General features: G+C 42.7%; 1 protein-coding gene across 1 annotated transcript in view; it reads left to right on the top strand.

Moving 5' to 3' along the window:
• Positions 1-15,280, top strand: part of LOC109890027 (zinc transporter 6-like) — a 74,796-nt gene that overhangs the window by 41,492 nt on the left and 18,024 nt on the right. Inside the window, exons 8-10 of the mRNA XM_020481986.2 lie at positions 3,086-3,121; positions 3,909-4,003; positions 13,302-13,350. Coding sequence (XP_020337575.1) covers positions 3,086-3,121; positions 3,909-4,003; positions 13,302-13,350 — 180 coding nt within the window. The remainder of the gene's footprint in view (positions 1-3,085; positions 3,122-3,908; positions 4,004-13,301; positions 13,351-15,280) is intronic.

Below are 15,280 nucleotides of genomic sequence, written 5' to 3'. Positions count from 1 at the left end.
TGGGAATTTTTGTAATTTTGCAAATTAGATTTTGTGGGGGACATCGACCTTGGGGGCCAAAAACGAAAGTATGGTGGTTGGTCAGGGTGGATGGGTAGTATTGTAACACCAACGTTTAGCAACACAAAGGTTGCATGTTCTAATCACACCATGGACAACTTTTGCAGTTTAGCTACTTTGCAACTACTTAGCATGCTTGATAACCTTAATACTTTTACCCCAACTCCTAACCTAAAGCCCTAGCCTAGCTAAAGTTAGCCACTTAGCTAGTGTTAGCCACAACAAATAGGAATTTGTGACATATCATATGTTTTGCAGATTCGTAACATATTGCACGAATTGCAATTTGTAGCATATTGTCCGAATTGCGATTCATAATCCATCATACGAAATGGGTGATGGACATCCATCCACAAATTAATACATGCCATTCAAAACGGAACATATCATACTAATTGGAGTATCTCGGATTTAAATGTACAATGTTACATCTACCCGAGTCCAGGTTGATTTGTGGTAAGTTTATGGTAAATCTAGGCTGGCTCCATACCTTCTTCCCTTAATGTTGCCATGAATACTGGACAAAGGTTTTGATCATCCACCTAAAGTACAAATCTATCCTGGAGACATATGCAAAACCACTTCTGTAAATAGCCTTTAGTGGCGTGTTTCTGATGGCTGTTGTCCCAGTGATCGGTTCTAGTGTTACTATCAGACTTAATCGGCCATGTAGCTCCCAGCGTGTCCTGGCCATCTCTTTTATTATATCACTCCGCCTTAGCATCTCAGCGCAGACTCCCCTCATTATTACTAGCGCCATGTGTTTTCCCTGGTATAGGAAGTGCCCTTATTCTAGGGGTGTGCCAAGTACTCGGACAAAACGAGTATCGTAATGGATATGGAGGATTTTCCAAATTAGATTATGACACAAGTATATTTTCTAATTTTCCGGGATCTGAAAAAAAGTATTTTCAGCTACCAGCACTCATCTCTCTTTCACTCAGTGTGAAGCGCTATGTGGTTAAACAACTATGTGGTTAAACAACTGTCGGCTAGTTTCTCCGTCTGTAAAGAAATGGGCAGGATATTGGTTGAGCCTGCTACGATGATTTGGAATGAAGCAAGCCACTCTCCTTCTGCACTAATTTCTCCAGACAGAGCATGCCTCTGTTTCACTCACTCAGTCACTCGTCTCAGGGTCACAAGTCTCCCCTTCTCCAAACATTGTGTTTGAATCGGAATCCATAGTTGGACATAGGAGTTCAATGTAGTTATTTCCCATCCACTTTCCTGAGGCCATATGGTGGTTTTTGTCTATCTGCTTGGCATTGTTAAGTAGGCCTACTTTGTCTGTCCAAATAATTATTCCATTGTTGACGTCTGTCGTTGTGTCATGATCCAAGCCCATGCTTGCATGCTATTATTATTTATTCTCACCTTAGGCATGTTTACAGAGCAACAGATCATTAGAAAATCATGTATTTTGTTCACTCATCTACACACAATACCCCATAATGACAAAGTGAAAACATGTTATTAGAAAAATTTTGCAAATTTGCTACACATCCGTTTTCACGTCTTGCCTTCGATTTAAGTCAAAACTGTAACTCGTCACTCAGGAACATTCACATTCTTGGTAAACAACTCCAGTGTATATTTGACCTTGGTTATTGTCCTGCTGAAAGGTGAATTAATCTCCCAGTGTCTGATGAAAAGCCGACTGAACCAGGTTATGCTCTAGGAATTTGCCTATGCATAGCTCCATTCCATTTATTTTTTTATCCTGAAAAACTCCCCAGTCCTTAACGATTACAAGCATGCCCATAACATGATGCAGCCACCACTATGCTTGAAAATTTGGAGAGTGGTACTCATTAATGTGTTGTATTGGATTTGCCCCAAACATAATGTTTTGTCCTGAATACAAGGGGCTAATTGCTTTGCCTCATTTTTTGCAGTATTTCTTTAGTGCCTTGTTGCAAACAGAATGCATGTTTTGGATTTTTTTTAATTCTGTACAGGCTTCCTTCTTTTCACTCTTTCAATTAGGCTGATACATGGTTTAATGGCTGTGAAAACTGAAGAATGTATCTGTTTTAAAGACACCATTGGCCTACAGGTGAAATCCCTGAGCAGTTTTCTTCCTCTCTGGCAACTGAGTTAGAAAGGACGCCTGTATCCTTGTAGTGACTGGGTGTATTGATACACCATCCAATGTGTAATTAATAACTTCAACATGCTCGAAGGGATATTCAATGTCTGCTTTTTGAGTTGTTTTACACATCTACCAATAAGCACTCTTCTTTGTGAGGCATTGGAAAACCTCCCTGGTCTTTGTGGTTGAATCTGTGTTTGAAATTCACTGCTCGGCTGAGGGACCTTACAAATAATTGCATGAGTGGGGTACCGAGATGAGGTAGTCATTCAAAAATAATGTTAAACACTATTGCAAACAGAGGGAGTCCATGCAAATAATTATGTGGTTAGGCTTGTCATAACAAAGGGGTTGAGTAGTTTACTCAAGACATTTAAACTTTTAATTTTGAATTAATTTGTCAAAAATATCAAACATAATTCCACTTTGACATTATGGGGTATTGTGTGTAATCCAGTCACAACATCTCTATTTAATCCATTCAGGTTGTACAGCTTATTTTACAGCTTATTTTGTTGATAATTGAATAGGACTAAATAAATCATGTGCATTTTCATCTGTCAGGGTCGATTGCCTTTGAACAATGTGTGTGGAAGAGTTAAGGAACATAACGATGAGCTCTGAGTGATGGCGAAGCAATGCGCGCTTGAGGTATACGCTTTACTGGCATTTAAAGCTCACTTCCGAATTTTCCGATCACGAGTAGATCCGATTTCGAGTATCAACTATGATAAAATGGATACGACTACGAATGCGAGTATGAGTAGAACAGCAGCCCAATAGAGAGTTTCCTGGTATATGAAGTGCCCTTGTACTATAACAGCCCAACAGAGTGTTTCCTTGTCAGGTCACGTGGTACCTTTCTTGTTTATTAACTTGTCCCATATTTCTATGTGACACTGTTTTTCTTCCCTTCTGTTATTTTGTCAGTGTGGAGAGATTCGTGGAGCAGCCTGAGGTGCACACGTAAGTAGGCCCCGGTCCAAACACACTTGCCCACACGCCTGTGTTCCACACACACACTCCAGGGAGAACAGCAGCCCAAACAAACATCACAGGCAGGTCCAGACAGTGCTAGCCTACCGTCGCTCATGTCCCTCTAAACAATGTGATTTTCAGCTAATTATGTTGCCATCACTCGCCACAGTCTGGATCACCATTATGAAACAAAGATTAGTAGTTTGATGAAAACAAGACCGACTTAAACCTGTCTCCGTTGACGAGATTACATTTCAAAGCAGTGGAACATTGGAGTGCACTATCACTAAAACCACAAGTATTATTTTCACTGCTGGGCAGCAGGTGTTAGCCAGGCAAGACGTCACATGTTCCAGGTACCACAACATTTAATCTAGTGTAGAACATCCATTTACAATGCAGCACCCACTGACTTCCCTCAGCATTAAAATCTTTCTCAGTTGATTTGTTTTTGGATATTTAAAAAATTGAATTGTCTCTATTTGGTCGTTTTGGACACTTTTACACGTGTTTGTTTTCCAACACAATTCACTTCTTCTTCTTCTTCTTTAACTTCATTGTGAAAGTGTCATGTATTCCAACTTAATTTTAGCAATAATATTACTCTTAACTTGATTGTGTGCACAGTAATTAGCCTAGTACTTGTGTAGTGAACGGCAATGGAGACAACTGTACAAGCCATGGAGAGTGTGTGTGCTATGTTTGACATCAATGTGTTACAAGTGTGCGTCTATTTTGTACTGATAATGGTACGTGTGTGTGTGTGTGTGTATAGGGGTCGTCTGTTGGTGGGGACCTTTGTAGCTCTGTTCTTCAACCTGCTAACTCTTCTCTCTGTGAAGAACAAGCCCTTTGTCTACGTCTCAGAAGGTAGGTCAACTCTGACTGTCCTCACTGCCTAGTATATCGGAGGTTATAATGAACTGTCTCTACTAACTTACTGTATGGAAAAAGAGGTTGCCGATATCACAGTATGTCATTTATAAAGCAACATTTTTGTAGTTCATTCTGGGATAGTATTAGGTTTTGTTTTCAACTGTATTTGTCAGTAATGGATTCCACACAGTCATTGATAATCAATTCTGTCTGTGGTACATGGCAGTCCTAGTAGCCATGGTGCCGCCCTACTGTGCCTGGTCCTGCTGTACGTGGTTGTCTGTTGCATTCTGGCTGCTATTAACCTGAGCTGCCAGCTGGGGAGCTGGCGCTGCACGATGCCTGTCTGTGGCTGTAGTGATTCACTAAGCAGGGCCCAAGCTGTCATCTCTCACTGTTAGTTTCTAAATCGTCATTGACACAGTTATGGACTCTGGGACAATCCAGCCCCTATACTAGTTGACCCACTACAACAGTCTCACTGAAATCCAATGAGACTTTTCATAGTGTACACACACAGCCCTTTGCACGTCATTAGCATGGTCTCTACTCTAGCTCACAATACAACCAGTATTCTGAGAAAAAACTAAGTTTGCTAGAGAGCGAGGAGTGATGGGAGGTAAGCAGTAAGGTGAGCGAAAGAGATGAGAATGGCCATAGAAGAGAGCTGGAGTAAATGAATGAATGGAGGGAGGGAGACGAGAGGACACAACCCATGGAGATCACACTGTCAGCACTCTACCTAGTAGAGGGCAGCGTAGAAAGCTGAGCTTTCTGTCTTTGTTTGTTTTGAGCCCAATGTTTACAACACACAAGCAAAATGTTGACACTGTCCCCTTCGTCTATGGCCTTTTCTGTATTAGTGTCTACTCCGATTTGCCCAAAGTTTTTGATCAGTGCAGATGGGGTGTATTTGGTCCATGGCCTCTTAGGAAGGCTAAATGGCTTTGCTATCTTATGTAATTAAGGTCTTTAGTGGAGCAGTATGCTTGGTTAGGAGCCCTACGGCTGTCTTGCTGTCCTCCTTCGCCTTGCCTTAGAATGACTTAATCTGCTCGAGGACCATTACGACACGAGATGTGCTTAGATCATGGACGAATGAGCAGTCTTCTCAGTCAGCCTTGTCTGTCACCCAGTCACGTGCCACAGAGGAGACCTCTGAATGGCTCTGCTTGTGCTTCCACCAATCCTCTCCTCGGTTTGGAAGGAGGAGTTCTTGTGTTTAGATCTTAGCAGGTTGTGTTGAGTAACAGTGATGTAGTACACAATGACTGATGATTGTCATATTAGTGTGCACCTTTAGATCAGACGAAAGGTGAAACTCCGACATGTCACATGGGGTCATCTCTTTAATCCGATTGGAATGTTTAGTCACCAGCGGATATAGTGAGGAGAGGAGGTCCAGTGCAGGCAGAGCTAGAAGATGGAGCAGGATGAAACTGAGGGGACATTCCATCTCAGTTTTCTGTCCCCAAAACTATTACGAACACAGTACACTACATTTGGTAGACTTAACAATTTGTCAATGTTTCAAGAAATGTAATTGTTTTTAAGGAGGGTAAGGGTGAAGTGTCCCAAGCATCTTTGACCTGTATTCTGACTTACTGCCCCCGCATACTGCTTGTATCCACAGCACTAACTTGTGAGTTGGTGATCTCCCGCTTGTTTAGTAAAGTGCAGTCAGTTCTCTGCTTTCGCTCTGTTTATCATACTGATGCATGTGTGATAAAGTCTTGTCTTGCTTGTGTATGTTTGCCATCCTTAAATACGAATATAATTGTTAAATTACGAACCTAGTTGGTTTAGTTACGGAGAAAGACAGGAACCTTCCAGCTAACCATTATTGGCTGAGATAATGGCTGGGCTGGACATGCTGAGGGATGAATTCGGATTGGTCTGCCATGTAGCATTCATATGTCATGTTCAACATGAGCTGCTCAGTATGTGTAGGTAATCCTTTCTAATGCAGCTTTTTTGAAAGATATCACAAACTTCAAAAGTGTTGCTATTGCTGGATGATCGTGCCATTCTGACTCTGAAAATGAATCAGACAATGAGGAAATCCCTGATTTAGGTTCAAATAAAATCATTGAATCAGACATTGTAGACTCTTCTGTAACGGTGATCAACAGTGTTGTCACCAAAGAAGTTGACCTAGTTTTGAAATCACTGGAGAAGGAGAAAATTCTGGTGTTTGATTGCAAATATGCAGAGGGAGTCAAAAAGAGAACACAAAGAAGGCTGTTGTATAAAGCACATATCTGGATTGCATTTTCAAACTAAGGGCAACTATGGCATCCTTGACAGAGAGGGAGAAGCGTTCAGCCATGTATACGGTTAAGAGAGTCTAGCTAACTTCATTTTCAGATATTATGTTTCTAATTTTCGAAATTTTCATTGCATGTTAAAACATACTGTTAGTTAGCTAACTAACGTTAGCTGGCTGGCTTGCTAGCTAACGTTACGTTACGTGTATGATCTGTGTAGTAATATTATTTGTATCTCAGAAATCCTTTTGCATTGTTAGTCTGTTAGCTAGCTAACATTGAACCTAGTTGGTTAGCTTTAGCTACCTGCAGATTCATGCATGGTAGTAATGTTATGGGTTTGGATTATGGTTCGTTGTTTAGCTAGCTACCTGTACCGTTTACACCTTCTGTATCCTGTGCATGTGACAAACTTTGACATACAGTGGGGCAAAAAAGTATTTAGTCAGCCACCAATTGTGCAAGTTCTCCCACTTAAAAAGATGAGAGAGGCATGTAATTTTCATCATAGGTACACTTCAACTATGACAGACAAAATGAGAAAAAAAAGTCCAGAAAATCACATTGTAGGATTTTTAAAATTAATTAATTTATAGCTTAATTTACTCATGTCTCATTTACTGTAATATTGTCTGGGTCAGTAATGTTGTGTCTTTGGACTATCATTAAAGTGAAGACTGTTTTATTATCAAATCAATTCTCTGTGTAATTATTACGTGATTAAACTAATAATGTAAACATTAATTAACTAGGAAGTTGGTGCACTACTGGAAAATGTTGAGTTGCTATTTCCCGAATTTAACTCTCTTCGGGTACTTTCATACCTTATCGATTATAGTCACTTATTAATATATTATTATCTCATCAGTCATTCTGAATGTCTCAAACTCTTGGCTATCTGCACGAACCCTAGCATAAATGATGAATCGGCGATATACGAATTGGTTTAATTATTAATTTACTAACAGAATTACATAAACACACACACAGGATAGGTTATGCATTGAGTACTACATAATGCAATGAGAAGTCCCTAGTGGACATAATGCAATGGTCGTTCGATAGGGAAATGTTCTCCAGAATGGATCTTTCAGAGTACCATTTGGTCGTTCGATAGGGAAATGTTCTCCTCTCGTCTTCCTCTCGTCTTCGGTCGAGTTTCCTAGACTATTTTACATATACAGCTGCAGACTGTGAATGTGTAGTCTTTAGTTTTGTAGATTTCTTAACCATTCGTGACGTTTGGACTGCGTCGTTACGTCCTCTGGTCTTTGTAGAGATTTTCTTCTTCTCTGTCGAAAGTTTCAGAGTTCTAGCCATTACGTCCCTCTCAGCTCATACTGTTGGTCTCGTTGGCCTATTGTACATTTTGTCAGAGGTGGGTTTTATACACTCTGGGAAAAGGGGGAGTTCCATGACGCCGATGTAATGTCTGTGCTCACGTAGGCATCGCCACTGACTTGGTTAAGACTTTGTATGAAAAACAATTCTCTCATTTAGAAGGCGAACATCAGATTACATCTTCTCACAAATAGTTTCATATTTAATCATATATGTTTCCCCACATTTGGATATGAACCTGACAACTGGGAAATCTATACATTCAGAGATAGTTATGTTGTTATAGTGTCCTTCATGAGATCCCCAAACACAGCTGATCTCACATAATTGTTCTTCGAGTACCCACGCACCACTCTAACCGCATGGATTTCAGAAATATTGTTTCATTATTCAACCTTTTGATGTTAGAGTTTTGGTGGAAAGAATGTCATTGTTCTACAGAGTAAATCCTCTCTCAATACTGCATGTCCAGGCAGAGAGTTTCTGCAAGGAATTTCTAGCCGTCATAAAACGGCCAACTTCACCCCTCTTCCCCTCTGCGGGAGAGATTGGGCGCTATAAAGCGTCCCCACTTTAACCTGATCCTTCAGATCTGAACAGGAGATAGTCATGATAGTACATAGGCCTCCTACCTACACAAATTGCTCATCATACAAAAAAAATACATTTGCAAGACTAGCTTCCGCCTCTAATTATCTGGCTCTATCTGCACCTTTGTTTAAGAAACTCAATATCATGTACTTTCATCTCCAAATACTCATTTTGTCTAAACCCTAAAATGGATTCTTCCAGCTCAATTCTGAAATCCATTTATATAACACAAGACAATGCGATAAACTTTACCCTCTCCACTGTCGCACCTCAGTCTATCAGATACTATACTCTGAAATTCTTATCTTCACATTGCCAAACCTCATCCCTCAATAACTTCAAGCGAAGACTGGGGGTCAGCCTGATGAACCAAACTACTCAGTAATCTCCTCCATATAGCCTAACTCTCACATGCGCGCATACACACATTTAAACTATTTATTTTTTTGTGGTAACTGATCAATTAATTTATACATTTATAATTAGTAGGTTTTATCTATTTTAACAAACTTTTTTTATTTTTGTACTTATGTACAGCGGTCTAAGGCACTGCATCTCAGTGCAAGAGACGTCACTACAGTCCCTGGTTCAATTCCAGGCTGTATCACATCCGGCCGTGATTTGGAGTCCCATAGGGCGGCGCACAATTGGCCCAGCGTCATCCAGGTTTGGCCGGGGTAGGCCGTCATTGTAAATAAGAATTTGTTCTTAACTGACTTGCCTAGTAAAATTGAATCTTTTTATTATTTTTGTGGTGTGGTTATCATGTAAGCCCATGGGCTGTCAACCACACCAGCCACACAAAAGTTTTGGGTCACTTAGAAATGTCCTTGTTTTTGAAAGAAAAGCAACTGTTTTGTCCATTAAAATAACATATAATTGATCAGAAATACAGTGTAAACGCTGTAAATGACTATTGTAGCTGGAAACGGCTGATTTAAAAATGGAATGGAATATCTACATAGGCGTACAGAGGCCCATTATCAGCAACCATCACTCCTGTGTTCCAATGGCATGTTGTGTTAGCTAATCCAAGTTGATCATTTTCAAAGGCTAATTGATCGTTAGTAAACCCTTTTTCAATTATGTTAGCACAGCTGAAAACTGTTCTGATTATCTGGAGCATCAGCATTTGTGAGTTCGATTACAGGCTCAAAATGGCCAGAAACAAAGACCTTTCTTCTGAAACTCTTCAGTCTATTCTTGTTCTGAGAAATGAAGGCTATTCCATGCGAGAAATTGTCAAGAATCTGAAGATCTCGTACAACGCTGTGTACTACTCCCTTCACAGAACAGCGCAAACTGGCACTAACCAGAATAGAAAGAGGAGTGGGAGGCCCCAGTGCACAACCTTCCTACCTTCAGGCTATGCTCAAACCCTACACCCCAACCCAAGCACTCTGTTCTGCTTCCTGTTCTCTTTTGGCCATCCCACCCCTATGGGAGGGCAGCTCCCAGTCAGCCCAGTCCAAGCTCTTCACTGTCCTGGCACCCCAATGGTGGAACCAGCTTCCCCCGTAAACTAGGAGAGCGGAGTCCCTGCCCATCTTCCGAAAACACCTGAAACCCTACCTTTTTCAAAGAGTAAATAATCCCCCTCCTCACTTGCACTTGACCACCCCACCCACTCCTTCTAGCTCTGAAAGAAGCTTAGATGGGGATTAGACTCTAGGGGGTTAAGTAATCCACCTTCTTACCACAAACCCCCCCCCCCCCCCCCCCCCCCCTCTAGTTTTGACTTTGCTGACAGCTACTTTATTGCAGAAAAGTGTACTTACTATGCCTGTGGTATGAAGCTATCTTAAGAAGAATGCACTAACTGTAAGTCTCTCTGCATAAGAGTGACTTCTAAATGACTTCAATATCAATGTAGTCATTTAGCAGTCGGTAACAATCAGGGTTAACCTTGTCGCTTCCGCCTATCATTGAAGAACATAATAGGTCATGTCTGCTAGAATATTTTATGAGGGCTATGGGTATTCCATTAATTGGGAGAGTCATTATGAATACATAGTTATAATGTACATTACATAGAATGTGTGTTCATATGGGCTGAGTAAACGTGTAACTGAAAACATACAAAAAAACGAAGTAAAGTACTTCTTGGTACTTTGAGGCACTTTTCCTTTTTAGAGCTTTCAAGCGCCATCTCCTTTCCTCATTTACCAACCGTCTGTGGATTATGACATTGTAGGTAGATTGGAGAAAGACTGCCACTTATGTATTGTGGTCAGTTTGTATTAATTAAATTCTAGTGGTTGGTGGGGTCTAGTTAGGGAGAGTCGATCCACCGAGAGACTGAAGTGAGATGAGTGGAGGCCCCACACACACCTCAGAGTTGTGTGTGATGCCCTCCCAGTCACCCTATCCCAACCCCTCAGATAGAGCCCCTCTCCACTCTCGCCAATAACCACCCTTGAATCTTAGCTATAATGAGAAACAAGGAATAGTAATGACTCGACATCCTCTCTTAATCTTTCCAGAACTCTTATTCATTTTACAGCAGGTTTGCAAGTCAAAATAATAAATACAATTACATTGTAGTATTGTTAATCCTTCCTTCCCTTTCTCCCAAGCCAAATCCATCCCTCTCCACCTCCCCCTCCCTATTTTCTCCCCCCTTTACCCAACTCAAGCCAAGCTTGTCCTAACACACCCTAGTCCCAAATAAGCATGTCCCTCTCTCCCATCCTTGCCAAGCTAAGCGTGTCCCAACCTCCCATCCTTGCCCACCCAAGCTAAGCTTGTCGCTACCTCCCATCCTTGCTAAGCTAAGCTTGTCCCAACCTCCCATCCTTGCTAAGCTAAGCTTGTCCCAACCTCCCATTCTTGCTCAGCCAAGCTAAGCTTGTCCCTCCCTCCCATCCTTGCCCAGCCAACCTAAGCTTGTACCTACCTCCCATCCTTGCCCAGCCAAGCTAAACTTGTCCCAACCTCCCAGCCATGCTAAGCTTGTCCCAACCTCCCATCCTTGCCAAGCTAAGCTTGTCCCAACCTCCCATTCTTGCCCACCCAACCTAAGCTTCACCCTACCTCCCATCCTTGCCCACCCAACCTAAGCTTGTCCCAACCTCCCATCCTTGCCAAGCTAAGCTTGTCCCGACCTCCCATCCTTGCCCACCCAACCTAAGCTTGTCCCGACCTCCCATCCTTGCCCACCCAACCTAAGTTTGTCCCGACCTCCCATCCTTGCCCAGCCAAGCTAAGCTTGTCCCGACCTCCCATCCTTGCCCACCCTCCTTACTGTACCTCCGGCACACTTACACCCATCCATCCATTCTCATTCATTCCCGCCCAACATATACCGTATTCACCCACCCTCCTACGCATTCATATTCACCATCCCTCACCCTCCCATTCATATACACAAACACACACACACACATATATATATATATATATATATATATATATACGCACGCACATCCATAGAACAGTTGTTGACATACACTTCATGGCCAAAAGTAAGTGGACACACCTTCAAATTAGTGTAATCGGCTCTTTCAGCCACACTCATCGCTGACAGGTATATAAAATCGAGCACACTGCCATGCAATCTCCATAGCCTAACATTGGCAGTAGAAATGGCCCGTACTGAAGAGCTCAGTGACTTTCAACGTGGCGCCGTCATAGGATGCCACCTTTCCAACAAGTCAGTTTGGCAAACTTCTGCCCTGCTGGAGCTGCCCGGTCAACTGTAAGTGCTGTTATTGTGAAGTGGAAACGTCTCGGAGCAACAACGGCTCAGCCGCGAAGTGATAGGCCACACAAGCTCACAGAACGGGACCGCTGAAGAGTGTAGCGCATAAAAACTGGAAGCAACGTCAGCACAATAACTGTTTGTCTGGAGCTTTATGAAATGGGTTTCCATGGCCGAGCAGCCGCACACAAGCCTAGATCATCATGCGTAATGCCTATTGTTGGCTGGAGTGGTGTAAAACTCGCCACCATTGAACTCGGGAGCAGTGAAAACACGTTCTCTGGAGTGATGAATCATGCTTCACCATCTGGTAGTCCAACAGACAAATCAAAGTTTGGCGGATGCAAGGAGAACGCTAACTGCCCCAATGCATAGTATAAAGTTTGGTGGAGGGGGAGTAATGGTCTTTGGCTGTTTTTCATGGTTCGGGCTAGGACCCTTAGTTCCTGTGCATGGAAATCTTAATGCTACAGCATACAATGACATTCTAGACGATTCTGTGCTTCCAACTTTGTGGCAACAGTTTGGGTATGACAATGCCCCCGTGCACAAAGCGAGGTCCGTACAGAAATGGTTTGTCGAGGTCGGTGTGGAAGAACTTGACTGGCCTGCACAGAGCCCTGACCTCAACCCCATCAAATACCTTGGGAAGATTTGGAACGCCGACTGCGAGCCAGGCCTAATCGCCCCACATCAGTGCCCGACCTCTCTAATGCTGCTGAATGGAAGCAAGTCCCCCGCAGCAATGTTCCAACATCTAGTGGAAAGCCTTCCCAGAAGAGTGGAGGCTGTTATAGTAGGAAAGGGGGGACCATCTCCATATTAATGCCCATGATTTTGGAATGAGATGTTCAACAAGCAGATCTTCACATACTTTTGGTCATGTAGTGTACATACTATATTTTCCTTCCTGAATTGTCTTTTAGAGTATAGATTGTATTTGTGGGATGTGGAAATTATATTGTCTCAATTTATGTTAAGCTGGTCTCAGCCATCACTGGATGTAGCCTTGTGTGTTGTTATTTTCTACTAAGGCTTGTTTCTAGTCTTTCACTTATCTACCTAAACCACTAGCCTATTTCTGTGACATAGACTGAGAGGTTTGCTCTATAGCCATTTGTGTTTAAACATCCCAGATGGCGGTGGGATGCTCTAAAAGAATATCTGTGCCCTCCTCTGGTCAGTCATCTGTGAGGGTAAGCCATCCTGTGGGGTGGACAGCTCAGAGGACACGCTCCGCTCAAATAGCACTCAGGCTTCTGTTACCGCCGCAACGAAAGACGTATGGGAACAGACTGCAGATAAGGGCTGCTAGAGTGATGCTCTCCGCCTGTGTCTAACTCTTACCCCTGTCGTCTGTCTCTGTCTTCTCTCTCCCCCATCCCCCCAACAGCTGCCAGCACCAGTTGGCTCCAGGAGCATGTCGCAGACCTAAGTCGAAGGTAAGATTCCCTTTCAGTGAGTCATCCTGCTGTTTCGATCCTCCTTGTTTTTCCCTTTAGTCCACAAGTGGACAGTTTCCCTCCCAATAATCCCTCAGGAGACGGATGCACCACAGTGTGTGTGTAATATAACTAGCAGTCTGTCCCAGTTAAATTGAGGTTAAAGGATAAATGAAATATACACGACATGGGGTGTAGTATATTCAGCAAAACTTTACAGAGTGTCTTTGTTAGGGAAAAGTATTGGCTTAATTGATTGAGCTTGGGATGTTTTTAAGGTATGAGAAGCAAGGGCTGGTGTCATGTCATTTCCCATGGATTAAAATGACCCCCTCAGGCCAAACCTACCTGTAGAGGTCAGAGGTGAAACTCTTATCTTCCCTTTCACTTCCACCATATTGTGCTGTGCGCCCTCGCCCTGAGGTTAAGACCTGCTGGATGCTTTCAGTTCCTGCTCCTGTCCGTCACCTCTGGAGACTGTGCAGTGAAACTGCTCTCCACCCCTCATACACTATCTTCCAGGATGATGAATCGCCTCACTTGTTTTGTCTAAATAATGAATGTTGGTGGGTTTTGTTTCAGTCCAGTGTTGAGATCATCTTGCACCTTTACAGTCTCTGCTGGTGCCCCGGTATGGAAGCTGCCCACTCAGGAAGTGGAAAATCACAAAAGGCTGAGTCATGTTTAGAGTAGGAGGACTCATTTGAAAAATAACACCCCCCTCCCCCAACCTCCTAATGGGATATGTGAATGAGCTGCTTAAGGTCAGGTGAAACAAGCCGCTACCTCATTGCAGGGCCGGCTATATTTAGCTTTTCTTATGCAGGCATTCCCTCATGGCTATAATAACCTGAGAATGTTTACAAACATACATGATCCCATAGAATAGACCAGTAGCACTCTATGAAACACAACTAGGCCGAAGTAAGATTCTGTGACTGTGCAGTTGGCCACGACTGAAGTCCCAATCGATTTATAAAACCCCAAATATGATGAAGTTGCTTTCTGACACATTCCCTCCTGAATAGAGAAATATACATACAATCCTACCAGCGGAGGCTGATGGAGGAGCTATAGGAGGATGGGCTCATTATAGTGGCTGGAATGGAATCAATCACCCATTCCAGCCATTTACAATGAGACTGTCCTCTTATAGCTCCTCCCACCAGCCTCATCTGAATCCCACCCACTTCAGATTACCTAGGGAAACAGCACCTATTATATACAACCGAGTAAAGTTCTGATTGATCTGAGTGGAAGGCACAGTGAACAGGATTTCCCGGATGACTTTTACTCATCGTTTTATTATCTGCCATAATTGTGTCATGCATGTCTGTGGACCACACTAGCCTTTCCGGTGTTTGGTGGGTAGACATTATATAACCCTTGGAGCTAGTCCATGGTGTACTATTATTTGGGCAACTCCGTTTAGTCTGTATTTATAGTCAACATACATCATATCAAGTGTTTGTTTGTCTCACCATAATCCCACAATTTCTGTCTCCAGTGGGTAGGATTAAACAAACTCTGGAACAAAGCTCCCTCTATCCACACAGTGTTCTCTCTCCTTCTGTCTCCCTCCTACTCTCTCTCTTTCCTTCCTACTCTCTCTCTAGGCAGTGCTGTCCGCACAGACTGTGCAGACAGGCGGCCAGGGAATCACACAACCGTTTCCCAAATACTCAAATTATATAATTGCAGCGGGGAGATAAAGAGATTATTGGGATTGTAAATCCTGCTTCCCGCTCACCCATCACCCCCCCCAAAAAAATGTTGGCTTCAAATTGAGTGACCGGAGGTCAAGCTTCTTTATGTTAATGCTTTTTCTTTAAAAAAGTATGCCTATTGTGTCCTTGTTGGACATCAGAGGACTAGTATCCTTGCATGTCTTCTATGAGGTTGACGTTGGACAGTGATGCAGTTTAAACAC

The sequence above is a fragment of the Oncorhynchus kisutch genome, linkage group LG4 (genome assembly GCF_002021735.2).
Source record: "Oncorhynchus kisutch isolate 150728-3 linkage group LG4, Okis_V2, whole genome shotgun sequence".
Taxonomy (NCBI): Eukaryota; Metazoa; Chordata; class Actinopteri; order Salmoniformes; family Salmonidae; genus Oncorhynchus; species Oncorhynchus kisutch.
Note: the sequence above shows the minus strand (reverse complement) of the source record. Positions and strands in the feature narration are given on the sequence as shown.